At 40.9% G+C, this 23,278-nt stretch overlaps 2 protein-coding genes across 3 annotated transcripts; both read right to left on the bottom strand.

The window, feature by feature from the left end:
• Positions 1-237: 237 nt before the first annotated feature.
• On the bottom strand, positions 238-8,863 carry LOC311258685 (E3 ubiquitin-protein ligase RNF14-like). 2 transcript variants are annotated; one of them, XM_084355193.1, is made up of 7 exons: positions 7,536-8,863; positions 6,533-6,663; positions 5,653-6,396; positions 3,627-3,705; positions 3,171-3,377; positions 2,599-2,813; positions 238-2,465 (listed from the first exon to the last, which is right to left on the bottom strand). In XM_084355193.1, the coding sequence occupies exons 1-7, from the start codon at positions 7,687-7,689 to the stop codon at positions 2,325-2,327; spliced, it is 1,671 nt and encodes a 556-aa protein (XP_084211319.1). In that variant the 5' UTR covers positions 7,690-8,863; the 3' UTR covers positions 238-2,324. The 2 variants fall into 2 exon arrangements, with proteins under 2 accessions (XP_084211319.1, XP_084211320.1); XM_084355194.1 differs by having other exon boundaries at positions 2,599-2,771.
• Positions 8,864-10,379: 1,516 nt separating this feature from the next.
• Positions 10,380-22,250, bottom strand: ankmy1 (ankyrin repeat and MYND domain containing 1). Its single transcript, XM_084354825.1, has 19 exons — positions 21,883-22,250; positions 19,958-20,104; positions 19,671-19,865; positions 19,059-19,297; positions 18,761-18,977; positions 16,156-16,317; positions 15,405-15,550; positions 14,236-14,809; positions 14,000-14,109; positions 13,720-13,891; positions 13,398-13,538; positions 13,200-13,307; positions 12,519-12,626; positions 12,300-12,422; positions 11,669-11,770; positions 11,383-11,536; positions 11,194-11,245; positions 10,930-11,084; positions 10,380-10,635 (listed from the first exon to the last, which is right to left on the bottom strand). The coding sequence occupies exons 1-19, from the start codon at positions 22,099-22,101 to the stop codon at positions 10,454-10,456; spliced, it is 3,306 nt and encodes a 1,101-aa protein (XP_084210951.1). The 5' UTR covers positions 22,102-22,250; the 3' UTR covers positions 10,380-10,453.
• Positions 22,251-23,278: the final 1,028 nt, after the last annotated feature.

The raw sequence follows: 23,278 nt of genomic DNA, 5'->3' as shown, positions 1-23,278 counted from the left end.
ATATTTGTATACTGTGTGTTTCTGAAGAATAGGTGCTGAAAATGCTCCTATGAAAGCTTACCAGTTTGAGGCTAGCAGATTTCTTTGCAACTGATTTCTATGGATAATAATAAAGCCTTGTCCTCTGTTGTGATGTTCCCGAGCTGACCCAAAGTGGCATTTGCTGATTAAAAAAAGACCAATTAAAATAAGATGAGTGAGACCTACACAGACACTGCGGTTACAGTCTCTCTGGAGTTTATTGATAACATTATAACTAAAATAACGTATGCAGTGCATTTTGTCTCATAGCTTCATATAACACGTGTATAGTTTTTTAAACTCATCCTGCTTTGTTGCAGTACAACAATGATTTCTTACCATAACCTCTGGCACAGTGCAATACATCTCTTTTCACTTATAACTTATACATATACACACATTTTGCACAACTTAGCGCAACTCGCACACTTTATGTTTTCAGCAATATTTCATCATTATTCATCAAATCAACCTGCACACTCTGCACCTCTCCCACTCTCTGCCTGCTCATACAACACTTTAAATAATAAACTGTTGCACTCTCTTCCTTTAAAATGAAATATGTAATGCTTCCAAATATTAAAAGTGCCATATATACAGTTCATTTATGATATTTAAATGTACATTTTTGGTTATTTAAGCAACCTGAAGAGTAAAAGCAGTCAAAGGGAGAACACTGGAGGTTTAATACAACAGGAGGAAACACACTTCCAGGAATAAAACTATCAAACCCACATTAAACCATATAAATACACAGCAGAATACTGTATGTATAAAGTATGTTGTTCCTGCCATCTAGTGTTTCATTTGGCCTCTGCACTGAGGGACAAGACAGCAGGATCCCTCATAAAACATGCGCTGACAGACTGAGATGAACACAACAACATCTTAGGGTTCTTACTAAAACTCCTGAAATGTGCTTAGTAAAGGCATATTTCTTACATTTTCTGTTAGACATTGCATTTGATGTTTGTTTTGTGCACTGTTCTTTGTACCCTGTTGTTTGTTTATTCAATATTATGAAGATACCGCACAACTACAACTCTTGTAGAGCAATTCATTGGATTATGTAAGATAAAAAGGTTTTGGAAAAAACAATAACCACATTACAGGAAGCTGTAAAGGTTTAAAGAGTGACTCCCTGTTGCTACTGGAGCTGCAACACTTAGTCAATGAATCAATTAGATGATCAACAGACGCGTAAACTGCAACACTTTTGATACCAAATTCATTTCAAGTTTTACTGGTTTCAGCCTCAAAAATGTCAGCAAAGGCTCTGAGAACTTATGATGGGTATTTGTAACTACTTCCTGATTTTATAGACCTTATTATTAATCAGTGAATCAAAGAAATAACTAACAATTACCCCACTATGTACCTTAATCATAACTGGGGACGATGGCTTTGGTATAAATGCCCTGACTTGGTTCAGAAAAAAGCACTCTGGGCGATTTGCTTTCATAGATTATTCGTCTTGGAGCTGCAAACATCCACGTCACATAACAGTTTTCACTGCATTGATTGATGATAAAAGGGCCTCTGTGAAACTTCTGTGCTGAGCTGGAAGCCGGTCGTTAGTTTATGTCAGCAGACTCCATTTCTAAACTAACGTTAGCTACTGTTGCTCTCTGTTAGCGGAGCGGAGAGAGGCACTGAGACGAGGCACATCGTTCAGACTGACGTGGAAAACCCAACCTGCGTCCTTAGTGAAGGACTCAGGTTGGGTTTTCAGGTTGGAGTCCACTAAAAAAATTCACAGTCCAGCAGCTTTAAACAACTTAAACAAATCGTCCACAGGCGTGCATAGACAACTGAGAGAGACGGGGTTGTCATGTTACAATCTGCTCACATATGGCCAATAAATAAAAATAAAATAAATAAGTGATAAATGTATGTACATTACTGCAAACGGTTACATAGAGCCTCTTCAAATATTTTACTGACAAAGCATGTTTTGAAACAAAATGCTTTTCTTGATAGAACCAAAAGGGCTTCTCATGTAAAGCTACTGGAGCGTGACCAAGCAGTTTTGTCATTCTTGTTATTCAGCGCCCTCTAGTGGTCATGATGCAGTAAGACTCATCAGTGATGTGAGGATGTTAAAGATATTGTTTTCAAATTTAGATTTCTGACAGTGAGACATATGTAGTAGCTGTTTGTTTTGGGATTTTTTGTATAAACTGAGACTAAATTACTTCACTGACTCGTCTGTAGCAAAAACCATCAGATTCAAACTGTGTTGTGATGATCATTGTTTGAAAACATGCTTCATATCATCTTTTTACATGTTTTCAAGTGGCTGGTCAAAAGTCCAATCCGAAGTGATCGCAGAGACCATTGTCAAAGTGGTCTAAATAGCCTTGTGATGGCAGTTTGGTGGAGCAGGACCAGCAGAACAGCCGTTTACACCAAGAGCACCTCATCACGTTACATCCTCCGTCCTTCTGCAACATAAACACAACAGCACCGACTGTGAATTAGCAAAGACAAGGTGGTCTAAAACACTGAACACTGACAGATATGCAAGAAGCTCATGTGTTGACATGTCTATGCTTGTATAGGTGGATGAATAAATACCTGTATGCTGGAGAAGCAGTAGGGACAGTTCTTGCTGTTTGTGGCCACCCAGTCCTCACTCAGACAGTCCACCAGACCATTCTGCAATGACCTGCGGCCGTATCTGCTCTCCAGGAGTCGTTTCCTCTGCTGACTGCCACTGACATAGTCATCCCACAGAGCCTTCATCCCCTCTGAGTCACGCAAAGCAACACAGAGCACTGCTTCACACACATCTGCATCCACAAAAACTGAACATCTGTTTACCAAAGGTTGCTATGAAATGTCAACCAGTCGTGTCCTGTGACCAAGGCAACATAAAAATATTTTAATGCCTAGAAGAACTTAAACTATTCAAAGAAATTCAAATATTCTTTTATTATTATCTATTATTTGTTAATGTGATAGTTATTTAGTTGTGTTACTCTTAATTTAAGACTACTGAATATTTGGAGGTCGCCCGGGCTTGAAAAAAGTAACAACAGCTTAATTCTACCATTTTTTTCCTCTATTAATAATATATTTATATTTTTTTGGGCCTATTAAATGTCAGGAAAAAGTGAAAGAATATTCACATGACAGTTCCTGTGTACCTTGTGTGCGTGGCACTCCAGCAGTGAGTTGCTGTGCATCATTTTCTGTCATGATCTTCTTCTTTCCCTGACAGGCCTCTGTTCCATGGAAGGTCTTTTTGCAGGTGACACAGAAGGCGAAGGCGCACACAGTACACATGGCTGCAGTGCTGGACTTGTCCCAGATGACGGCTGAACCACAGGAATGCCGGGGACAGTACACCACGTCTGGCAGGAGAAGAGAGAAGAAGAGACATGAGCAGATTCCACAAACATCACTTTTATGACTCTTGTCATTAATGAAGCATTTGAATGCACATTTTAATTCACTCCTATGCAGTGACCAATGAAAAGATGTCTTCTAAATAATTTGACGTTGCCAGAGAAATTGCTATTTTCTTATCTCTGGTCAGTCTAATGTATAAATGCTTTGATCCATCTTCATTTCTATAATAACATACTGTCAGGGAAACCCACCTGGCATACAGTCCAGAGTTTTCTGCAGCAGGAGACGATCATAGCGGCTGAACAGCTCCTCTCCTACCAGACTCCTCACCTACCGAACAGAGAAAACAGAGGAGCAATGAGGGCAGGAAGAGAAAAGGAGCGTGTTACAGAAGTCAGTTAATTTAAGCCAAAATGCAGAAAAAATAGTAGAGTGTTTTGTTGAGCTATACCAACATATCTGCAGATATATGGGTATTGGTGTATCACAGGTCAGAAATGCCAAAAATGTTGTTTGCAGACATTTAGAAAAAGTATCGCTGTTTGTGCACCAGAGATCACTGACGAAGATTAAGCATGTCATGGCATAAACATACCTTCAGATCTGACTGAACATCGTTTATCTTTGGCCTCGCTGCAGCATTTGACAATGCAAATTTAAATAATAACCTTCAAACCACAGCAAAGGCATCAAAATAAGAAATCAAAATATGTGTATATTTTATCACGACATGTCCAGTGGTGGAAAGTAACTACATACATTTACTACTGGACTTTTGAGGTACTTTACTTGGGTGTCTCCATTTTATTCTCCATTTTATTCTACTTTATACATGTACCCCACTACATTTTGGAGAAAAATGCTGCATTTTGTGTTTACCCCACTAGATTTATTTCAATGGCAAAAGCTAACTTGTGACTCAACAAATATTTTTTTAAAAAACGAACTCCTGCAGCAAAAAAGGATATTTACACGTTAATACATCAGCAATAATGATCCAGTAATATAATATAAAATTATAAACTCCATTTTTGCCTATTTAGTACTTTTACTTAAAGCAGCTGCATTGAACTTTAATTTTGTGTTTTCTGGCGTCCCCTGTGGACAAAAGCGGTACGAGCACCACCGCCTCCTTTAATAAAGATCTTGATCTGGCTAATATGTGCATTTAGCCATGAGATGTAACAAGCTCTCTGACTGGTTATTATCACCAGGCATGTCATCTGTCTGCAGGTGACATGCCAGGTGACAATAACCAATCAGAGAGCTTGTTACATCGGCTAATTTGCTTTGTTTTATTTCGTTTTACCAGCTCAGGGCCCAAAGTGTCACGCAAAGGCTAAATGGAGAGGCTAAAAGGAGAAGCTTAATGAAAAAGCAAATGGAATAGCTAATAGGAAAAGGAATAGCAGCGGGTAAATGGAAATGCCAATGGAAAAGGAATTTGCCCTTTTAAATGCCTGATTCAAATCTGTTTTCTTAATTAAATTTGTGAATCCAGCTATTTATTTCTCTTTTCAAACTGCATTTTCAAATAGATTTTTAAATTGCATTATTTATTTCTGAATTCATGATTGTATTTTTAAATGATTTACTTTGTACTGTGTATTATGTTGTTTTTGTAAATCCCTTTTTAATTTGTACTATTCATTGATGGATTTATATTTCATTTGTAAATTCTATTTATAATTCATCTTTTTAATTACTTTGTAATGTAATGTTTATTTATTAATTGATTAACAAATTTATTTGTAAACTAATTTATTGATACCTATTTGTATTGTACAATTAGTTAAATGCTTTATTTACTATTTCGGTGACACCTGTGGTCCTCCACAGTTTGCAGGATGCACAGTGAGGAGGTATGGTGTGTTGCTATGTCAGATTAATAACGCTTATAGCATGAATTTTCTTTGAGTGCCGTACCATCAGATACCAGAGCAGCTTCTTCCCTCAGCCGTGAGACTCCTCAATTCATCCTCAGCACTCTGCCATAAAATATAGTTTTAATTGTATGACTTCTCTGACCCTGTTACAGACGTTTGTGATGGTCTTATTTGCTTATGTAGGTCATATAGAAGCATCAGGCAGTTCCTTGAATTGCATTTAAGTCAATTTTGAATAAAGGAATTTTACTTTGTATTGATTTTAAATTGAAGCTCTATATAAAAATGCGGGCCTCATTGGTCAGCACCCCAAAGCCTCACAACAAAAGAGACACATTCCAAGAGAAGCTTTAGTTGGCAGAGAGAGCAGACAGACAGGTCAGGACTGTACCTGTGCAGGTGTAGGAGCGGCATCACAGTCTGCATCAGGACAGATGACACCCTGGACGTTCCCCTCTGTTATCTGGAGCTTACAGAACTGGGAGAGACAGGTCCGGCAAAAGATGTGGCCACACTCAGGCAGCTGCACGCAGTCCAGACCGAGCAAGCCCATAAAGCACACGCCACAGTCAAACACAGTGGTGGCAAACTGTTTCTGCTGCTGGGCTGCATCGTAGATCAAGATCTGGGAGAGGAGAGCTTGTGAGGGGGTCAGGGAGCGACCAGAGAGGCTTTGGTCTTCATTTGGAGGGGATTCTCTTGGCAGAGAAGCAGCTCCTTGCTCACTTTCATCAAGTGGGCCTGAGGAGCTGGAGAGAAGCAAAACACTCCCTTCATTTAAGAAATCTTCCTTGCTGATTTGTTTGGACTGATCATCCTGGTAGTCAGCCTTAATCTCTGAGGTTTGGAGGGTCTGTTCAGCTTCCAATGACAGTGCAGAGAGGTCCAGACTTTGGGTATCTGTCGGTCCTGTAGCCGGAGTGTGTTTATTATTCTTTGGTTCTGAGAGTGCGACATCTAATGAGTCCTGGCTACAGTTCTGCGTGCTGTGTTCACCAGAGGGGAGCTCCAGCAGAGTATCGATGTCCAGGAACCTGAGGGCATCTTCTTTAAGAAACTGCACCCAGCTGAAGAGCACCACAGCGCCTCCGGTGGCCTGGTAGAGATCGGTGAGCTGAGCACTCAGTGCAGAGAGCTGCAGGAGGAGAGGGCAAACAGACTGATGTAATCTTTATTGACCCACTGCAATCTAGTCATCTCTCTCTACGCAACGCAGGTTGTAAATGCAACCAATAATGTTTGAAATGACCCACTTTGTTTCCACTGATTACCTGTGTGTGCGTCAGCCAGCTGCAGGTGAGGGTGAAGGAGGGAGGGGAGGAGGATGGGTAGTCCTCAGGGAGTTCAAAGGTCAGAAGGAGAGGAGGGAGGAATGATATCTCATACTGGCTCAGCGTTTCACCTAAAAGACAACATTAACAAAGTAACTACACAAAAATTTAACACACATTGCTGTTTTCAATGTTCTTTTTCTGGTGTGGACGCATCTACACGTCCATACATATCACTTTATTTTAGTTTTGACTCTTTTTTTCCCTTTTGAACATTCTTGAAATTATAATTAATCAGTGGTGGGATGTAACTAAGTACATTTACTCCAGTAATGTCCACTACACAAAATAGTTAGGGATATTGGGACGGTCTAGTCTTTCACTTGATTCTTTATTCTGTGACAAATCTGAATTTTTATTTTTGTGTCTGGTGAATATTTCTGGTCCCCAAATTTCCATTTAGTGCCACATACTTCTACTCCACTACTATACGATATTGTACTTTTTACTGCACTACATTTGTCTGACATCTTTAGTTACTTTTCAGATTTTCAGTGATAACTGAAGGATGAAGTATTCCTGTATGGGTAAAGAACATTGTCCTCATTCAAATCCTCAACATTATGCATCGACGCAAAACTGAAAACAGGCTGATTTTCGTGTGAAGCGTTGACTTAGATTAAACAAGCCAACAGTTTATAAAGAAGTTAAAATGAGCTCAACCTCAAACATCTCCAGCAGCAAAATGACACAAACACATTAATGCAGCTGTGATATTGATTCAATATTAAAACACTGATAGGGAACATTTTACAGCATAATGAGTGCTTTTACTCGAGATGCTTTTATGACATTTTGCTGTTTATGATCATAAATCATCACCAATCATAAATAATACTTATTGTAGTGGGGTATTTCCACAGTCTTAATACTTCTTGTACCTGCTGATTAAGGTGTTGAATAAAAAATAAAATGAGTTTGTTTCTCTACTCGGCCGGTCTACCTTCTGTCAGAGCCACCGTGAAGGCAGCAGGCAGCTCGACACACACTCGGAGTTCTCCGGCAGACTTCGACTCATCCCGGACAAACTCATCCGAACCGAAGATACTGTGGAGAGCGAGCAGCTCGTCCTCCTGCTCCTCAGTGTCCGAGCTCATCCCTCCGCTCCAACACCTGAGCAGGCTTCACTCCTCCTCGCGCTGGTTACAACGTGTATTTGAAAATAGTTGGAAGTAACTTGTGTCTCTCTCGGTCAGTTTCGTGCTGTAGTTTAGTTTCCTGTTCCTGAGTGGATCAGGTCTGTTCCTGCTCTGTGCTTGATGCCCGCCCCGATATTGACTCATGAGCTGACGCAAGGCTCAGCACACAGCAGTAACTATAGTGCTGATGTTATTATAATGCAAAACAGGTTAACATGAGTCATGATGAGTCATTTAAGGTCATCATGTTGAACACGCCTGTGCCTTTCACTCACAGAATCATAACCAACAGCTGTGCATCCAAACAAACACAACATACATGTGTGACTTTTGCATTAAGAAACAATCTGGATATCACAGAAACGTTCTGCCAGTGAGGTATAAAGTAAAGTACACATTAAAATGCAGAATAAACAGTAGTGGAATGCAACTTAGTACATAACTTACTCATACTGTACTTGAGTATAATTCCCGAGGCAGTCTTGTTGCACTTTACTCGAGTATTTTCCATTTTATGCTGTCAGGCAAATACTGTAGGCTGCTTTTACTCCCCTACATGCATCTGACAGTTGTAGTTAGCAGTGTTGTAAAAAGTAACCAAAAGTCATAGTTGAGTAATGTCACTTTGGTAAAAGTCCCCCATATAGTTAGTACTTGAGTAAAAGTCTCAATGTATCTGATATTAACTGTACCTTAATATCAAAAGTACCCGTTAAAGTAAATTATACATGTATTTACATGGAAACAATGGATGACTCATTACCTAACCTGACAATAAGCGATATTCAGCATTTTACTGTTTATTGGAATCATTGTTTTATTTTTTAATCTGACTGCTGATAAAATAAATTAATGTAAAAATCTGCTACTTTGGTTCTGATGCAGCCGCTAATCTGTAAGGTAACTATTAAAACTAAAGTAATCAAAAGAAATGTAGTGGAGTAAAACGTACAATATTTGCATCCAAAATGTGGTGAAGTGGAAGTATGAAGTTGCAGAAAATGCTCATGCCTCAATACTTCAAATTTGTACTTGAGTACAGTACTTGTGTAAATGTATGTAGTTATATTCCACCACTGGTAGTTAGGTACTTTTTTGATTATGATGTTGCATAAAAAAGCACAATGCACCGTCAAAGATTAAACACCTGTGGCCTGTTACTCATTCCACTCTCAGCTTCTCAGGTTTCAGTTAAATTAAAGTGTTTTTATTATAAAGTATTCACACAAATGCAGAACTGTTTTTACTCTCTTTTTTTTTTTTAAATCTCTTCTTCCCCATTGATAATCTCATGACCCTCAGAATCACTTGTGTCGCCTTGGAGGGGCCTGAGTTACAGTTGTAACAAGTTTTTACCAGCTGTAGTTGCTATAACTTGTAGAAAATGTGACGGGAAGATTCAAACCGTCCAGAATACACAACCATTGTTTTCTCTTGGAACCTTTTTATGATGCAAGTATAACGTTTGTCCTGAGGGTGGCACCACAGGAAAAGCCATGACAGTTCAGTCCTTACAGCTGACAGTGCGCAGAGGTGAAGGCAAGCCCACAGAGTGACCAAGCTAGAAATGATTCATTCTGTGTGAGGAATGAATGTGCCGAGTACTTAGGATTTTGATGTTTGCTCTGTCCAGATGGACCACTTGACCTGATGGTGGTGGTGTTAAAAAACATGCACAGTATCACGTAAAGCATTACGGGTCAATCTTGTGGTGCCATAAACATTAAACAGCAAATATCAATGTAACGCGCCCTGGACCAAAGCGTTGGGCATTCTGGCTTAATTTATCAACCTTTACAAGAAGGACAAATAGCCAAAATGTACCAGATAATAAGTGACACTTTTCATCATATTAACAATAACTAGTAACAGGTGTGTACAGTGACTCTTTACTTACATTTATAATGCTGGGTTCATTGGAGGTAGCAGGGACTGGGCAAGAAAAGATCCCATATATGATACTCCACTGCTAACTTCAGCTTTAAATTCAAGTTCAGTCTTGATTTTGGGAACAGAAGTTTGACAAAGAAAACAAATCTTAACACTAATCTTTAATTTACAATTTTTTTCTGGAGCTTTTAACAACATCTCAAGGTCTTCAATAGCTCCTTTCGAAGTTATATAAGTTGTCATCACATGATTTAATTACAGGGGCAAAAATGACAGCTGAATCATCTTCATGACCACTGAGACGACTCCAGTTGTTGATGAACACTTTGAGATGACGTTAAAAGCATTGGAAACTAAAATGACTCTTATCCTAAACCTACCCCAGCATCAAACTTGATAGCTCTGTATCAATATACATTTTAAACCACCCATGACTGCTTGACCAGATCTAGGACACACATCTTTATCCTCCATCCAAGTTTGGTGGAAATCTGTTCTGTAGTTTTTGTGTAATGCTGCTGACAAACCAACCAAACAGGTGAAAACATAACCTCCTTGGCTGAGGTCAAAAATCTGTAAATGGACCTGAGATTATTTATTGTCAAGCTGCTCTTCCCAACATGAACAATGAAACTGGTGATGCAGCATGAGACGCAATTGAAAGCCCTGGAAAAGTGGAACAAGTAACATACTTCCTTACTTAATAACTCACAAAGCAACCAAAAAACGTTGAATCCATTGAAGATTAACAACAACAATAGTGTTAGTCAGAACATTTTTTATATGAAAGAAGTCAAATACAAAAATCTGGAACTGGTTCCTTCCTACTGCATCAGTTGAAGCTGTAGTTTTCCTTTGGGTTGATTTGGCTCTCCAAGACCTCCTCTGCCATGCTCAAGGGCTTAGGGACTCTTGGGGGCCGAGGGACTGTTTTGGATTTAACCATGGCAGTCAGAGGCCTCAGGCTTCTTTGGGATTTAGACACAACACTCTTCTGGATGCCTTCAGAAGATGCTGGATGAAGAGAGACAAATAGACAAAGCATTTACATGCTCTGTTCATCCACAAGACAAAACCAAAGTCCCCAGATAATCTACATCATCCAGAGCATGACTTTATTCACATACACCAAGGATTCAAAAAACGTTTAGAAGAAAAAAGTTAAAAATTGTCGTTTTATTAGACGTTTATTTTGGTGTCATTCACTGTATGGTAGGAGCTTCAGTGCTCCTGGGGTAGGCTTTGGGCGCTGGTTTTGTTTTGGTTTGCTGGGTTCTAACTGTTGGACAGAGTAACCCTGATTCCCACCTGACACCCGGACACACTCTTCCTTGTGTCGTTTATCCCAGGCCTTCAGTTTGCAGCTCCTGGAGCAGTAGTAGACCTTGCGGCAACGGCTACAAGCGGTCAGCGTCACAAACACAGAGCGACCGCAGTGATAGCAGAACTTAAACAGTGGTTTCCTAAAAAAAGATTCACACATACAGAATTAGAAAAAGTTAAAAAAGTTAAAACCAGGGAGAAGAAAAAGAAAAGAGGAGGTGCCTTACATGAATGTGTCTGTATTTGTACCTGTGTTTTTCTGTTACAGGTGGTAGACTTTCACAGCTGGGGAGGGCGGCACCTGTTACATAATTACAGTTCACACACACACACACACACACACACACACACACACACACACAAACTATGATTTACAGGTATACTCAAAAACACAAAATAATAATCATATGTTTTATGCGTTCAAGAAAAGACAGATACATTGTTGTTCCCTCTCTGAATTCTCTCGCTCCCTCTGTCCAGCAGTCTGTCTCAGCAGATCTCCCATCAATATCAGGAAGTGGCGCCGTGCTGTGTATGTTTCCCTCTCCCACATGTTCAGAACATGGAAGGGAGTGTTGGCAATACGCACGTCCTAGTAACACATAACATTTCCATGTATAAGTGGAGTGTACATCAATATAGCCCTGTTCAACTCCACCACACCACTGCAACGCTTTTGTATCTAATTAAAATGTCTGCAGTGTTTTTACAGCTGGTGTGTTACCTGGTTGAAGGAGTGGTGTGCGTAGTCAACTGCAGTTCCCTCAACGTCGCCCACGTTAACTGGCATCAAGATGTCGGCACCAGCCTTAGCTAACATGTCCAACTATATCAAAGACACACAAACACACACGAGTCACCCTTACGACTTACTCAACATAGCTCCCCCAAAATATCCAATTAGAAAAAACTAAAAAACATGTTTCTTTGTGTTTTATTATTATTCTTTTGAAAATTGTAATATTGAGGGATACACCCATTTCAATAAAGTCTTTCAAGTTCAATTTCGAGTGACTTATTTGAGGCCACCAAGAACAGATCTGCGTAGTTTAGGATGTAACTTAGGAAAGAAGATGACTTTGTATCTGGGTGTTTTCATTCTTAATTAAAAATGATCAAAAATGTGAAGAAAAAAAAACAATAAATTTAGGCAGCTTCACTTAGGACCTTTAGAAAATCCTGACATATGTGTAAGTGCTAAAAGTCTGTGGGAGCTTATTTTCATTTTTTGTTTAATGTCTAAAAGAGGGTTCAGTGGAATAAAATATCTCTCTCCGGTGTGTCTTTAGGATGAAACCTACTGTATCTGTCAGACATTTCACTATTTGTCTGTGTATCTGTGCTCGTGTGTGTACCAGCTTAGCTCTGTTGCCATCTAAGTGGTAGTTGACGTTGGCGAGCGCACAGAGGGCGCTGCCCACGCTGCAGCCCAGGGGGATGCTGGGGTTTGCACCTCCCTTCAACAGCTCCTCCACTGCCTGGACAGGGACAGGAAACAGGTCCAGGACAAAGTGAGGTTTTCTACACATGTGTTAGTGTGTGTTTGTGTGTGTTGGTGGGACAGGGGGTGTTACCAGGTCATTCCCAGTCGCTATAGCCAGAGAGAGAGGGGAGTGTCCACTCCAGAGGAGGTCTGTGCTGGCACTGTGGGAGAGTAGGAGGGCGACCACCTTACTGGCATTCTGTAAAGAAACAAACAAACACACAAGGACAATGGACAACAATGATGTGGAGACAACGCTTAATGGCTATCAAGGAAGGGTCATGTCAAGTTTTTATTTTGTATCTAATCAGTAGTAAATAGCTCAGTCCATAGGGACTTGGCTTGGGGACTTAAAGGTGGCCGGTTCAAGTCCAACTTGGACCACAAAAGTGTGATGTGGTCTAGTAAATGGAGAACGCTAGTTCACATCCTGGGCATTGCTGAGGTGCCCTTGAGCAAGGCACTGACCCCTAACACTGCTCGTTGGGCGCCGTGCATGTGGCAGCCCCTTCACTCATCTCCTCTATACACTGTGTGTGTAATGTGAGTGAAAAAGAGAATTTCCCCATTGTTTGCTTAGAAAGCAAACAAAAATTAAATACATCCCTTGCAAGATTATCACCACAGATTTTATAGAATAAATGAAAGTTTTGTGGCTCCATGTAAAGTAAACATATGTCATAAATACAACAAATACCTTCGCCCCTTCACCAGTGATCCTGTTTCATGACGTGTATAGGCGGGAGCCTGTGCATGCATGCTATGTACTGACCTGGTAGTCACTGTCTCTCTGGCAGGCCACATGCAGAGCTGTTCGGCCCCCTTCTTTAAGCAGTGAGCTCTCACTGGTGCTCAGTGGTTTCTGGGCCTTCATGGAAATCTGTAAGAAAATCTCCAATCTAAACACTTTTCTCACCTTAACAATTACTACAAAAGACTTGGAAAAAGCTTAAAGGAGAAGAGGACACACCTTATCTGGTTCATAGATCTCATTGTGGTCACATGCCCGTGCGTCTGGGTCAGTGACAGCGTGGAGCAGCAACTCTGTGATTCTGGGACCAGCTGGACCTGGCAGTGCTGCAGCTACATGCAGGGGATACAGACCTTTTCTCTATAAGAGGATCAGAGATTGAGGGGAATTTTATTTGATAGAAATTAAGGAAAAAGGGAAGGGGCTGGCCATATGGATGCTCTCATATTTTGTTTTCTTTGCTTATAGATTTTTGTTTGTTTCAGTTTTGAGATATCACCGATGTTTGATGACATTAGTAATAAAAAAAACTGTTTCCTGCCTCAGGTGGAAGGGGAATGTCCGTGTGAGCTCCACACAGCAGCAGTCTCTTGACAGCCTCAACATCAGCCGCCATAATGGCTAAAAAGAGGACGGGCATGGGGACCCTGGATACATTGGGGTCAGCTCCTCGCTCCAATAACAGCTTCAGGGTGTTCAAACAAACGCGATGTCTGGTCAGATAGACACACACACACATCAAATTACACAGAGATACACAAACAAAAACAGAGTCCTCAGAACAGAACAATCTGCACAGGAAAAGAGAGGACAGAACTGACTCGGTTTTCATGGCAGCCATTTTGCGTACAGTCTCCTGTGTGTCAGAGCACTGAGGAATCCCTGTGCGACTCAGCGCTTCTGCTGAGCACTGCATTACTTCCTCTGTGACCTGGATGTTGGATGATGGATGGCAGAGTCAAAGGTCTGTTGTGGGGTCAGTTTGCCCTGCTGCAGACAGAAGACAAACCTGAAATCAAACAAGCACCAATTTCTCGAAACCAATCACAGGACATACCTCTGTGCTCTGTGCCTGAGTTCTTCCTGTTGCTTTAGCTTGACAGCCCTTCCACTGCACGCTGTCCAGTGCGATGTGACCATCCATCACCTGAATGGAGCGCTCCACACCAGGCCCACCTTCACCTCCTCTCTCTTCTCTCTCTTCTGCATCCTCGTCTTTGTGAATATTCCTCACTCTATCCTCCACATCCTCCTCCCTCTCCTCCACATTCTCATTTCTTGACTCTTTTTTTCTCCTGTCAATATCTTCCTCTTTCTCTTCACTGTTCCTAAATTTCCTTCCCTCTCCTTTCACCTCATTTTCACACATGTGATCACATCTGCTCTCTATGTCTCTCTCCTCCCCTTTGCTCTCTTTCTCATCCTCCCTCCTGCTTTCTCCTTCTCTAACCTGTTCTTTTCTCTCCGTCTCCCTGCAGTCTTTTTCCCCTCCTTCTTCCTCTTTCTCTTTCCTCTCCTCCTGAAGGTGTTCAGGCTCATTCGGGACAGGCCAGCGCTCAGCGATTAGCCCACTGTCAGTGGACGCTTTACTGTTGTGTGTTAAGATGTCGTCTGTTAGCTCTGCTGCTGTCCTGCAAGTACCACAACAAAGAGGCAACTTTATTTAATAAATCAGCTTATTTTCGAGACACATTTCATAACTGGTCAAAAGGAGTGACACTTTTGTGGGGGCTGGAAAATCTAGAAAGTTTCTTGACCATTATCAGTGAGTCAATAACTTCCAGGTAGAAAACCCCTGCATCAAGCGTTAGCTAACATACAACTTAACTGCCTTTTTTTTTACGATTTCATTTCAAAGTGTATACATCTAAGTCATCTAAAATATTTTATTAAAAAGAAAACTTTCACTAACGCTAGCTTGGAGACGTAATTTACCTGCTTGGCCATCCATAGACAGAAAATGACAGCTTAATTTGACCCCAAACTAGCAGTTTGTCTGAGATGTCACACTGTTAGGTAGATATCAAAGACGCCAGCAAAGCAACACAGTAGCTACATAAAATAAGCACAGTAGAAACATCCGATAGGTTGGACCAACATGTTTAACTATATAATGTATCTTTGAATGTACAGTTATGGCTGAAAATGACACAGTATTAAGCAAATATCTGAGAGTTTTGTTGTTAGCGCAATGTCACGGTGATCCAGCCTATAATACATTCCTACTTGTCAGAGAGGAGACTCTGGTTGGTCCTGCTGCTCAGGGTTCTTTCTGCAGCCTGAGGTCTGTTGTTAAACCCCAGTGTGTCTGTAGTGAAGTCAACTTGTCTGATCTGGTGACTATTCCCACATGCAGATGGGGACCTCAAAACCTGAAGACACATTACATTGGAAGTTGTTTCAGTTTAAATGTCTGTACAAAGCACAGATTCATTCAACCCCGATTGCAAAAGAGTTGGTACACTATAAAAAACAACTAAAAACAAATATGAAGTTATTTGCAATGAAATTATAGTCTTTATACAATCACATGTTTTGCAAAGTGGTGAATCTCGCCCCATCCTTGCTTTTGAACAACTGAGCCTTTCGAAGATGTTCCTAATCATGACACCTGTCAACAATTAAACTGTTTACCTGTGAATGTCCCAAACAGGTGTTTTTGGAGCTCCACAACTTTCCCAGTCTTTTGTTGCCCTTGTCCCAACTTATTTGAAAAGTGTTGCTGGCATCAAATTCAGAATAAACATATATTTACAAAAATCTATGAAGCTGATGAGGAAAATATGAACTAAATTGTCTTTGTAATGTTTTTTAATTGAGTGTACGTCAAAAAGGATGAGCAAATTATCACATCCAGTTTTAATTATGTTTTATCTACTTTTTTGCAATCTATGTTTGCACTTATGAACGACAGATATAGTAGTGATGAGGAAACAGAGATTAAAGAAAAAAAACAACACATTAGGTAGAATCTTACTTGAGTTTTGGCAGGTGGTTCAGCCGAAATGGTGTGCAAAGACTGGAAAGGGTAGTAGAGGACATGACACACAGCCAGCGCAGACATGCCCTCACAATTCAACTTGTCGATATCGGCACCCATATCCAACAACAGATGGATCACATCATTTTGGCAGTTTACCTGACGGATAGAGGAAACAAAACACAACAGTCAGAGAAACAAACATTCAACATTCATTACATTTGTAGCCCCTTTATGCTACTCACAAAAACTAAAGATATATAAATGGATGACTGTGACGACCCTGCCCTCTCCTGGTCGTCCTTTGTTTGTTTTTTCTTGCAGGCTCATTTCAGGTAGATGGGTGGAGCTGCTGATTGGATGAGATTCACCTGGGCAGCCTGGGCCCAGGTTATTTAGCTGGCTCCTCATTCCCATTGTCTCTCTCTCTCTGACCACTTGCTGCCTGTTTGGTTTGTGTGTTATCATCACCACACTTCAATTACAAACAACACTGCATACATTACTGACTCTACAGATTACAGACTTCTTTATTATGTTGTTTTGGGTAACATTTATAAATAAATTTCAGTTAAGTTACTTTAAAGGTGTGTGGTCTCCCACTTTGTCTTGCTCTCTGAGCCAGGGCTATGACAAAATGGGGGCTCGTCGATCTATTGAGTGGAATTAGACTTACTGTTTAGTAGGTTTCAGTCAGTTTGTGCCAGTTTATTGTTTTCCTTAGGGATTGTTGTTCAGGGTGGTAGATTTTCAAGTTGCTGCTCTGTTTTGTTACTGGTAAAATGGTTGGGAGATCCACACATGTATGATTGGTTTGAGGTTTTTGGTGATTGGTTAAGGGAGTTTGGTCCTTTTGATTGTGTTGATCCACTAAGGTATTTTCCAGATTTTCTTTGGTGTGGACTGGCAAGAGGAGAGCCACTGTTCTAGGAGTTTTTCCCCGGGTAGGAAAAGGGGTGAGTCCTGTTTAGGGGGTTCATCTTTCTCAATTTTTAGGCCGGTGGTGAACGTGGGTAGAGCAAAGCTCGGGAGCATCTCCGTGGCTGTGGGAAAGTGGCCAAATTGCTGGTTGTTTTCTTCACTCCACTGGTTTAGCGTGCATAAGTACCCCCCACATGTGACTGCCAGAAGACTAGGGTTGAGTTGGTTAGGTAAGATTTTTTTTGTTTTTGTTAGGTAAGGTTAGGGGGGAACTCTCCTTATGATTTTTTTGGTTTCTCTAAATGCTGGTCTGCGTAAAGTAATTGGGGAAATATATTGTGGATTTTGTGCTGTTTGCTTAATTCTTACCTTAAAATCAGGGTTTTGATAATGGCTTCGGTGGATGAGTTTTTTCACTCCCCATTAGAACATCTTCTCAGTCAATACACTAAAGATCAGCTTTTAAAAATAGCTGAGCATTATGACATTGAGATTGGTGATAAACGGTTGAAAGAAAATGTTAGAGCCATTTTGAAAGCAAACTTGGTGGAGGCTGGAGTCCTTAAAAGGGAGGAGTTTCAGCCCAAGGTGACCAATGCATCGTTGAGTTTTGAACAACAGAAAGAGTTGTTAACAATGCAATTGGAACATGAGAAACTTAAACAACAAAAGGAACTTGAAATACAATTGGAACTTGAAAAAATGAAATTCAGAACAGAACAGACTAGATTAGAGTTGGAACATTATAAGCTAAATCTGATTAAGGAGGGCAAGCTTATTGATGGTTCAGGCAGGAACGTGGCCGGGGACAGTGAGGGGTCTAGTGAAACTTTTCCTAGATGTGACATAAGCACAAAGTTGAGGTTGGTGCCAAAATTTTGTGAGAGAGATCCAGATACCTTTTTTTCCTTGTTCGAGCGGGTTGCAGAAACTTGTGAGTGGCATGACGCTGAACGTACCTTGTTGCTTCAATGTGTTTTTACTGGAAAAGCACAGGAAGCATATTCTGCATTAAGTTCGGCAGATAGCAAAGTGTATGATAAAGTGAAAGCTGCTGTGCTAAAAGCCTATGAGCTGGTACCTGAAGCCTATCGGCAACGTTTCAGGAGTTTGAGAAAGAGGGAGCACCAGACTTATGTTGAATTTGTAAGGGATATGGTACTCCAGTTTAATCGTTGGTGTTCAGCATCAGAAGTTGGTACTTTTCAACAGCTTTGTGATTTGGTAGCACTTGAACAATTTAAAAACTGTGTGCCAGAGAGTGTTGTTACTTACTTAAATGAACGAAAAGTTAAAACACCCCAGGAAGCTGCAGTGCTGGCCGATGAGTACATCCTGACTCATAAAAGTACATTTGGTAACGGCAGAGTTGATGCGCAGAATACTTCAGCACGCACAGACAAATCGTTTTTGCCACATGGGGACTCTAGTTCCTTTAGATATGATCGTAGCTGGACGAAAAGTGATCCCAGTACGATTTGCAAATACTGCCAGCAGAAGAAAATATATTTAGAAAACATTTTTGGTTGAGTGTGGAGGATTAGACCTCAAATAATAAAATGACAAAAGACAAAAAAAACCTTTGAATCGCTTAAGTATTCCCTTCTTCCACTGTTAATTGTAATTGTTAAATATGAAGTAAAATTGAAAGTATTATGAGCTGAAAATAATAATATGTTACTGCGGCAGCGATGAGCGCAGTGTGTCCCTGAGCATCTGCTACATCAGGATGGACCAAACCACGCTTGAGGATCTGTGACACAGCCTGCAGTTTCCCTCGGGAGGCGTGCTGGATCAACAACTCTGAACTGACTTCCAAACGCCCTTTTGGACCAAAACGTTCCCTGTTCAGAGATAGAACGGCGGCCACGTCCCAGCCCGCATTTTCAGCTTGTAGTCTGAAACACACACAAAAATACCTACATTTTAGGACACCTTGTGCAAGTACTCAAGCAATACTATTCTGTTGTATGTCTGACCTGTGATTGTGTATGTGAGCCTGTATGCGGGCCTGTAACGGCAGTTTGGAAAGCGGGTCTCGCTCATATCCTTGGTAGGGATAAACGTCTGGCTCCCACAGCTCGCCATAAAAGTGTTGATCCAACTCTCTTCTACGGCCAGGGGGCAGCGGCAAGTGGTCGCCATCTGTTGAGTAACTCTCAATGCCGGGGGGAAGGATACAATTCTCATCAGACAGCAGATCTCTGTCCGAATCCACCTGAGGAGGACAGGGAAAAAGTTATATTAGATATGTTTAGAGTCACAGAGCTTGTGTAGTTGTGCTTAATCTGGGAGTATGTCTGTACACCGCTAGTGGGAGGCTGGTAAGAAGAGGAGAGGAACAGAGAGGTCAATTACGAGTCTTTTGCAAATGCATATAAATATATTTAGTGATATAACAATGTCGTGCTAATACACTACTGACCAGTAAGAGAGACTGACTATTATAAAGACTTGATGCTGAGGCTGGGATCTCAGTAAAAACAATAAGATGGATTATTTTAAACCAAATAGTCAGTATTTATGAAAATGATGATGTTGTAGCCTGGCACACCTATTGACCTGCTGATGAGACTGTGGTCAGCATGTACCTGAATCAGGGAATCTGTTGTGGCAGCTGGGTCCATGTAGGCAGCATATTCAGGAAGGTTCCTCAGGCTAAAGCCCTCTTCCACAGAGGCACAGAGCTTTAACAGGTGCTCCCCGAGCCACAGACCCACATCCTCACGCCCATCTGGATAACTATTAACACCTGGACCAAACCTCTGGTCAGCATGGTACAAACCCTGAGAGGAGGGGAGAGGTACATTGCTATGATAGATATAATATTTTAAAAAATCCTTCAATTGCCTGTCATCCATCCATCCAACCAGTTAACCTGAAAGGTGGATCCGTCAGGGAACAGATGTTGTCCGTATCCTTCCTTTCTGTTGAGGTAGAACTTGCCAGTGAACTTGTGGCCTGTGGGCCAGCAGTACAGCCCATCTCCATGCCTGTAGTCTTTGTAGAAAGAGCCCTCATAGTACTACACAAAGCAGCAGACAGGAAAAGCAAATAGTGATTTGCTTTATTTAAATTTAGGAAAAATTGACAGTAGACAAAAGGATAAAAAAAACATTGTGTTTTATGTAAGAGCTTTCTGTACAGGGCTTTCCCAAACCTTTTCATTCAAGGAGCCTCACTAGAGCCCAACTGATACTGTACTTTTGAGGTTGATGCTGATAGTTATAATAGGGAGTACAGTATATAACTGCCAATATTCATATTCATACATGCATATGTGGTTATCAAACACTTGTGACAGAGATATGAAATGGAGGCAGGATATATTACAATTTAACAATAAGCCTTATTGTGCACAATGGCATCAGTGCACTAGAAGGGCAAACTTCTAAATTTCCCCAAGCATCTTTTTCTGAATTATGTTCTGGAAAAAATAAAGTTCACATCAGTGCACATCAGTCAACGTATATACCAATAGCGATATATCTGTGAGGGGCCACTATCAGGCAATAAAACTGGTCCGGCTCTAACTCCAAAAATCGATGAACCTTAGACCAAGAACCTCCAAATTGAGAGGATTTTGTCTTAGGGAATCCAATCTCAGTAAAACGTCTTCATAGTAAGGATCAAACCAGGATCAATACACTTGTGTGAGCTACCTTTCATGTTAACACAGGGGGAACAGTATCTGACAGGGACATTTTCAGCTGTCAGGAAGCATTCCACATAATTACCAAGATATAACAGATAGTCTACAATTTCTTTTGATCTTTTCTCAGTGCTGTGAAGATGTTAGGATAAAAAAACACCATATATAGGCTAGTTTATAGGGACAAAAGGAAATATATGATCAGGTATTGTGCCCTTTGAGAACAGTAGCATATTCGTTAGCTTAGCCAATCAGTAATGTGAGTGAGCACACATTTCTTCTCACAAATAGCCCATTGATTGTGAGAAGTAACAGCGGTTGGTTGTGTTAATAAGGACACAAAAATGGATCAAACATTGGTTCTGTTATCCCATTTTTTAAAATATAACGGTGAGGTTATGAAATGTGTCTTTCACTTCTAGAAGACAACATTCTAGGGATAAAAACTAAGCTCTTGTGTTCTCCATAGACGGACGTACACGTACAGCATCTCGTGAATGCTCGCTTCCTTCACTGTTTTGATGGGGACAGGGCTGGAGGAACAAAGATCTCGAAAGGGGATACGGAGCTCGAAAACAACATCGGTCAACCCTATTTCTTTCATTGTTGTTCCATCCTCCGGATGATGTGATCAAAGTTAAAGCAACATTGTGTAGAAATTGGTATTACCAAAGTTTCTTAGTGCAACACCACTGTTGTAAATACAAATCCCAGGTTTGTTACAGTTTGTTGTAGGTGTTAACAAAACTCATTATGTCATAACAATATCATGTGTTGAAAACTGGTATCTTAAAGTAAACATGTATGTAACGCTGTGATCCCACCCTCTCACTGAAGTTATATAGCAGAAACAAGTGATGGGGGGAGGAGTGGCTGAGACAGACAACATTCACCCTTTTATTATATCCTTTTATCTTTTATTACAAGACACTGTAGCATCAACATGATTTTGAAGCTGTTATTTTAAGGTAAAAATGTTACACAATATTGCTTTAAATTATTCTTTACCTCCCCCAACAAAATACTCAAAGACCCCTGTTGGTCCCCCCCCCAACTGCCATAACAAAACAATCTCTATATTTTAACAGAAATAGGCCTATTACTTCCTAAAAGTACTTCTTACTTCCTTAGCTGTAAACATGTCACATTACCTCTCCATTTCGCCAGGTGTACTTTCCTTCCCCGTGTTTAAATCCGTTCACAAATCCTCCCTCATATCTGGCTCCATCGGGCCACTCCTGGACACCGAGCCCTTGTCGCCCCTCTTCCCCGCTTTGAGCTCCTGTGTGGCCGTTGCTCTGTGTCTCTGCCCCCGGCACCGCTCCTCCTCGCCCGGGGTCCGCCGCAGCACCCTTGCAGGTCGACAGCATGTCAGTCGGGGCGTGTGTTTCCTTAACGAGACTCACCTGGACCCGTTTGAGGGCGAAATTAGTAACGTTACAGGAACGAGTAACAACAGTACTCAGAGGACTAAACTTCAACTGTCAGAGGTCAGATTTGACTTTCCTGTGAGCGCCGGTTGTCATGACGACAGCAGAATCCTGCGCTCGCGCATGCGCAAACATTCATTCACTCAACGTTTATTTAAATCTCGAAAAACCATTGAGGGCAAGCCCACATTTTATATGATGTCGAGAGCACAAACAGAATAGGTTCACAGATGTGGTAACAAACAGAGACAACGAACATAATCACAGAGCGAATAAATAGAATACATAAAAATGTTAACAGACAAGAAGCAATATGACACAATACAAATAAAACGGGGGAAAAAGGGCCACTACTTTCTCCATGTTGTGTGGGAACGGACCACTGAAGCTGTCTTTCTATCTGTCCTGGATTATGGTGATGTTATCTACTGACACACCTCTGTCTCCACTCAGTTTATCAATCCGCCCTCAGATTCTACACTGCTGACTGTTATTCCACTCATCATTGTGTTCTATATGAAAAAGTTGGATGGGCACCTTTAACAGTAAGATGTAACAGCCATTGGTTTCTGTTTCAGGTCTTTATTAAACAGGTTTGACTGTTCTTGGCAATATGATGCAGATTTTAGTGGAGAACAATTAAAATATTTTGAGATATGCTGACCAACAGAACATTTTTACCTTTTCTATGTGTGTTAGGCATTAGTTTTGTGCAAATGATGCACTTATACGTAAATAACGGGCTGAGAACATATTTTCTACTAGACCAACTTTTTTGTCCAGCAAATTCTTTTTACTTTTGAGAGTCAAGAGAGACCAGTTAGTGCTTGGTTTGTGGCGTGGTCTGCCTCAGCAGGATTCCAACCCAGGGCCTTCCTGCTGTGAAGTAACAGTGGAAACCACCGTGCTATCATTATATATCATTATAGAGATGTCAGCTCACAACCTTTATATGTGAATATTTTATCTTAACTATATAAACATGAAAAAGTGATATATGGTCCAGACCAATTACTAAGTGGTTCGTCATATGGTTCTGCCCCAGCAGGATTCAAACCCAGGGCCTTCCTGCTGTGAGGCAACCACGTAGTGAGTGGTCTAATTGTGAGTGTTTTTT

This window comes from Pagrus pagrus (genome assembly GCF_965226575.1).
Source record: "Pagrus pagrus genome assembly, chromosome: 6".
Taxonomy (NCBI): Eukaryota; Metazoa; Chordata; class Actinopteri; order Spariformes; family Sparidae; genus Pagrus; species Pagrus pagrus.
This window is presented reverse-complemented; position numbering and strand designations above follow the sequence as displayed.

Excerpts from the sequence above, each read along its gene's own strand:
- LOC311258685 (XM_084355193.1), bottom strand. The coding sequence starts at position 7,689 with ATGAGCTCGGACACTGAGGAGCAGGAGGACGAGCTGCTCGCTCTCCAC. Across the intron at positions 3,706-5,652 it reads CCGCTCCTACACCTGCACAG|GTGAGGAGTCTGGTAGGAGA; the intron begins GTACAGTCCTGA and ends TCTGTTCGGTAG. Across the intron at positions 2,814-3,170 it reads TGGAGTGCCACGCACACAAG|ATGTGTGTGAAGCAGTGCTC; the intron begins GTACACAGGAAC and ends TTGTGGATGCAG.
- ankmy1 (XM_084354825.1), bottom strand. The coding sequence starts at position 22,101 with ATGCTGTCGACCTGCAAGGGTGCTGCGGCGGACCCCGGGCGAGGAGGA. Across the intron at positions 19,298-19,670 it reads CAACAGATTCCCTGATTCAG|GTGGATTCGGACAGAGATCT; the intron begins GTACATGCTGAC and ends TGTCCTCCTCAG. Across the intron at positions 13,892-13,999 it reads ATGGCTGCCATGAAAACCGA|ACATCGCGTTTGTTTGAACA; the intron begins GTCAGTTCTGTC and ends CTATCTGACCAG.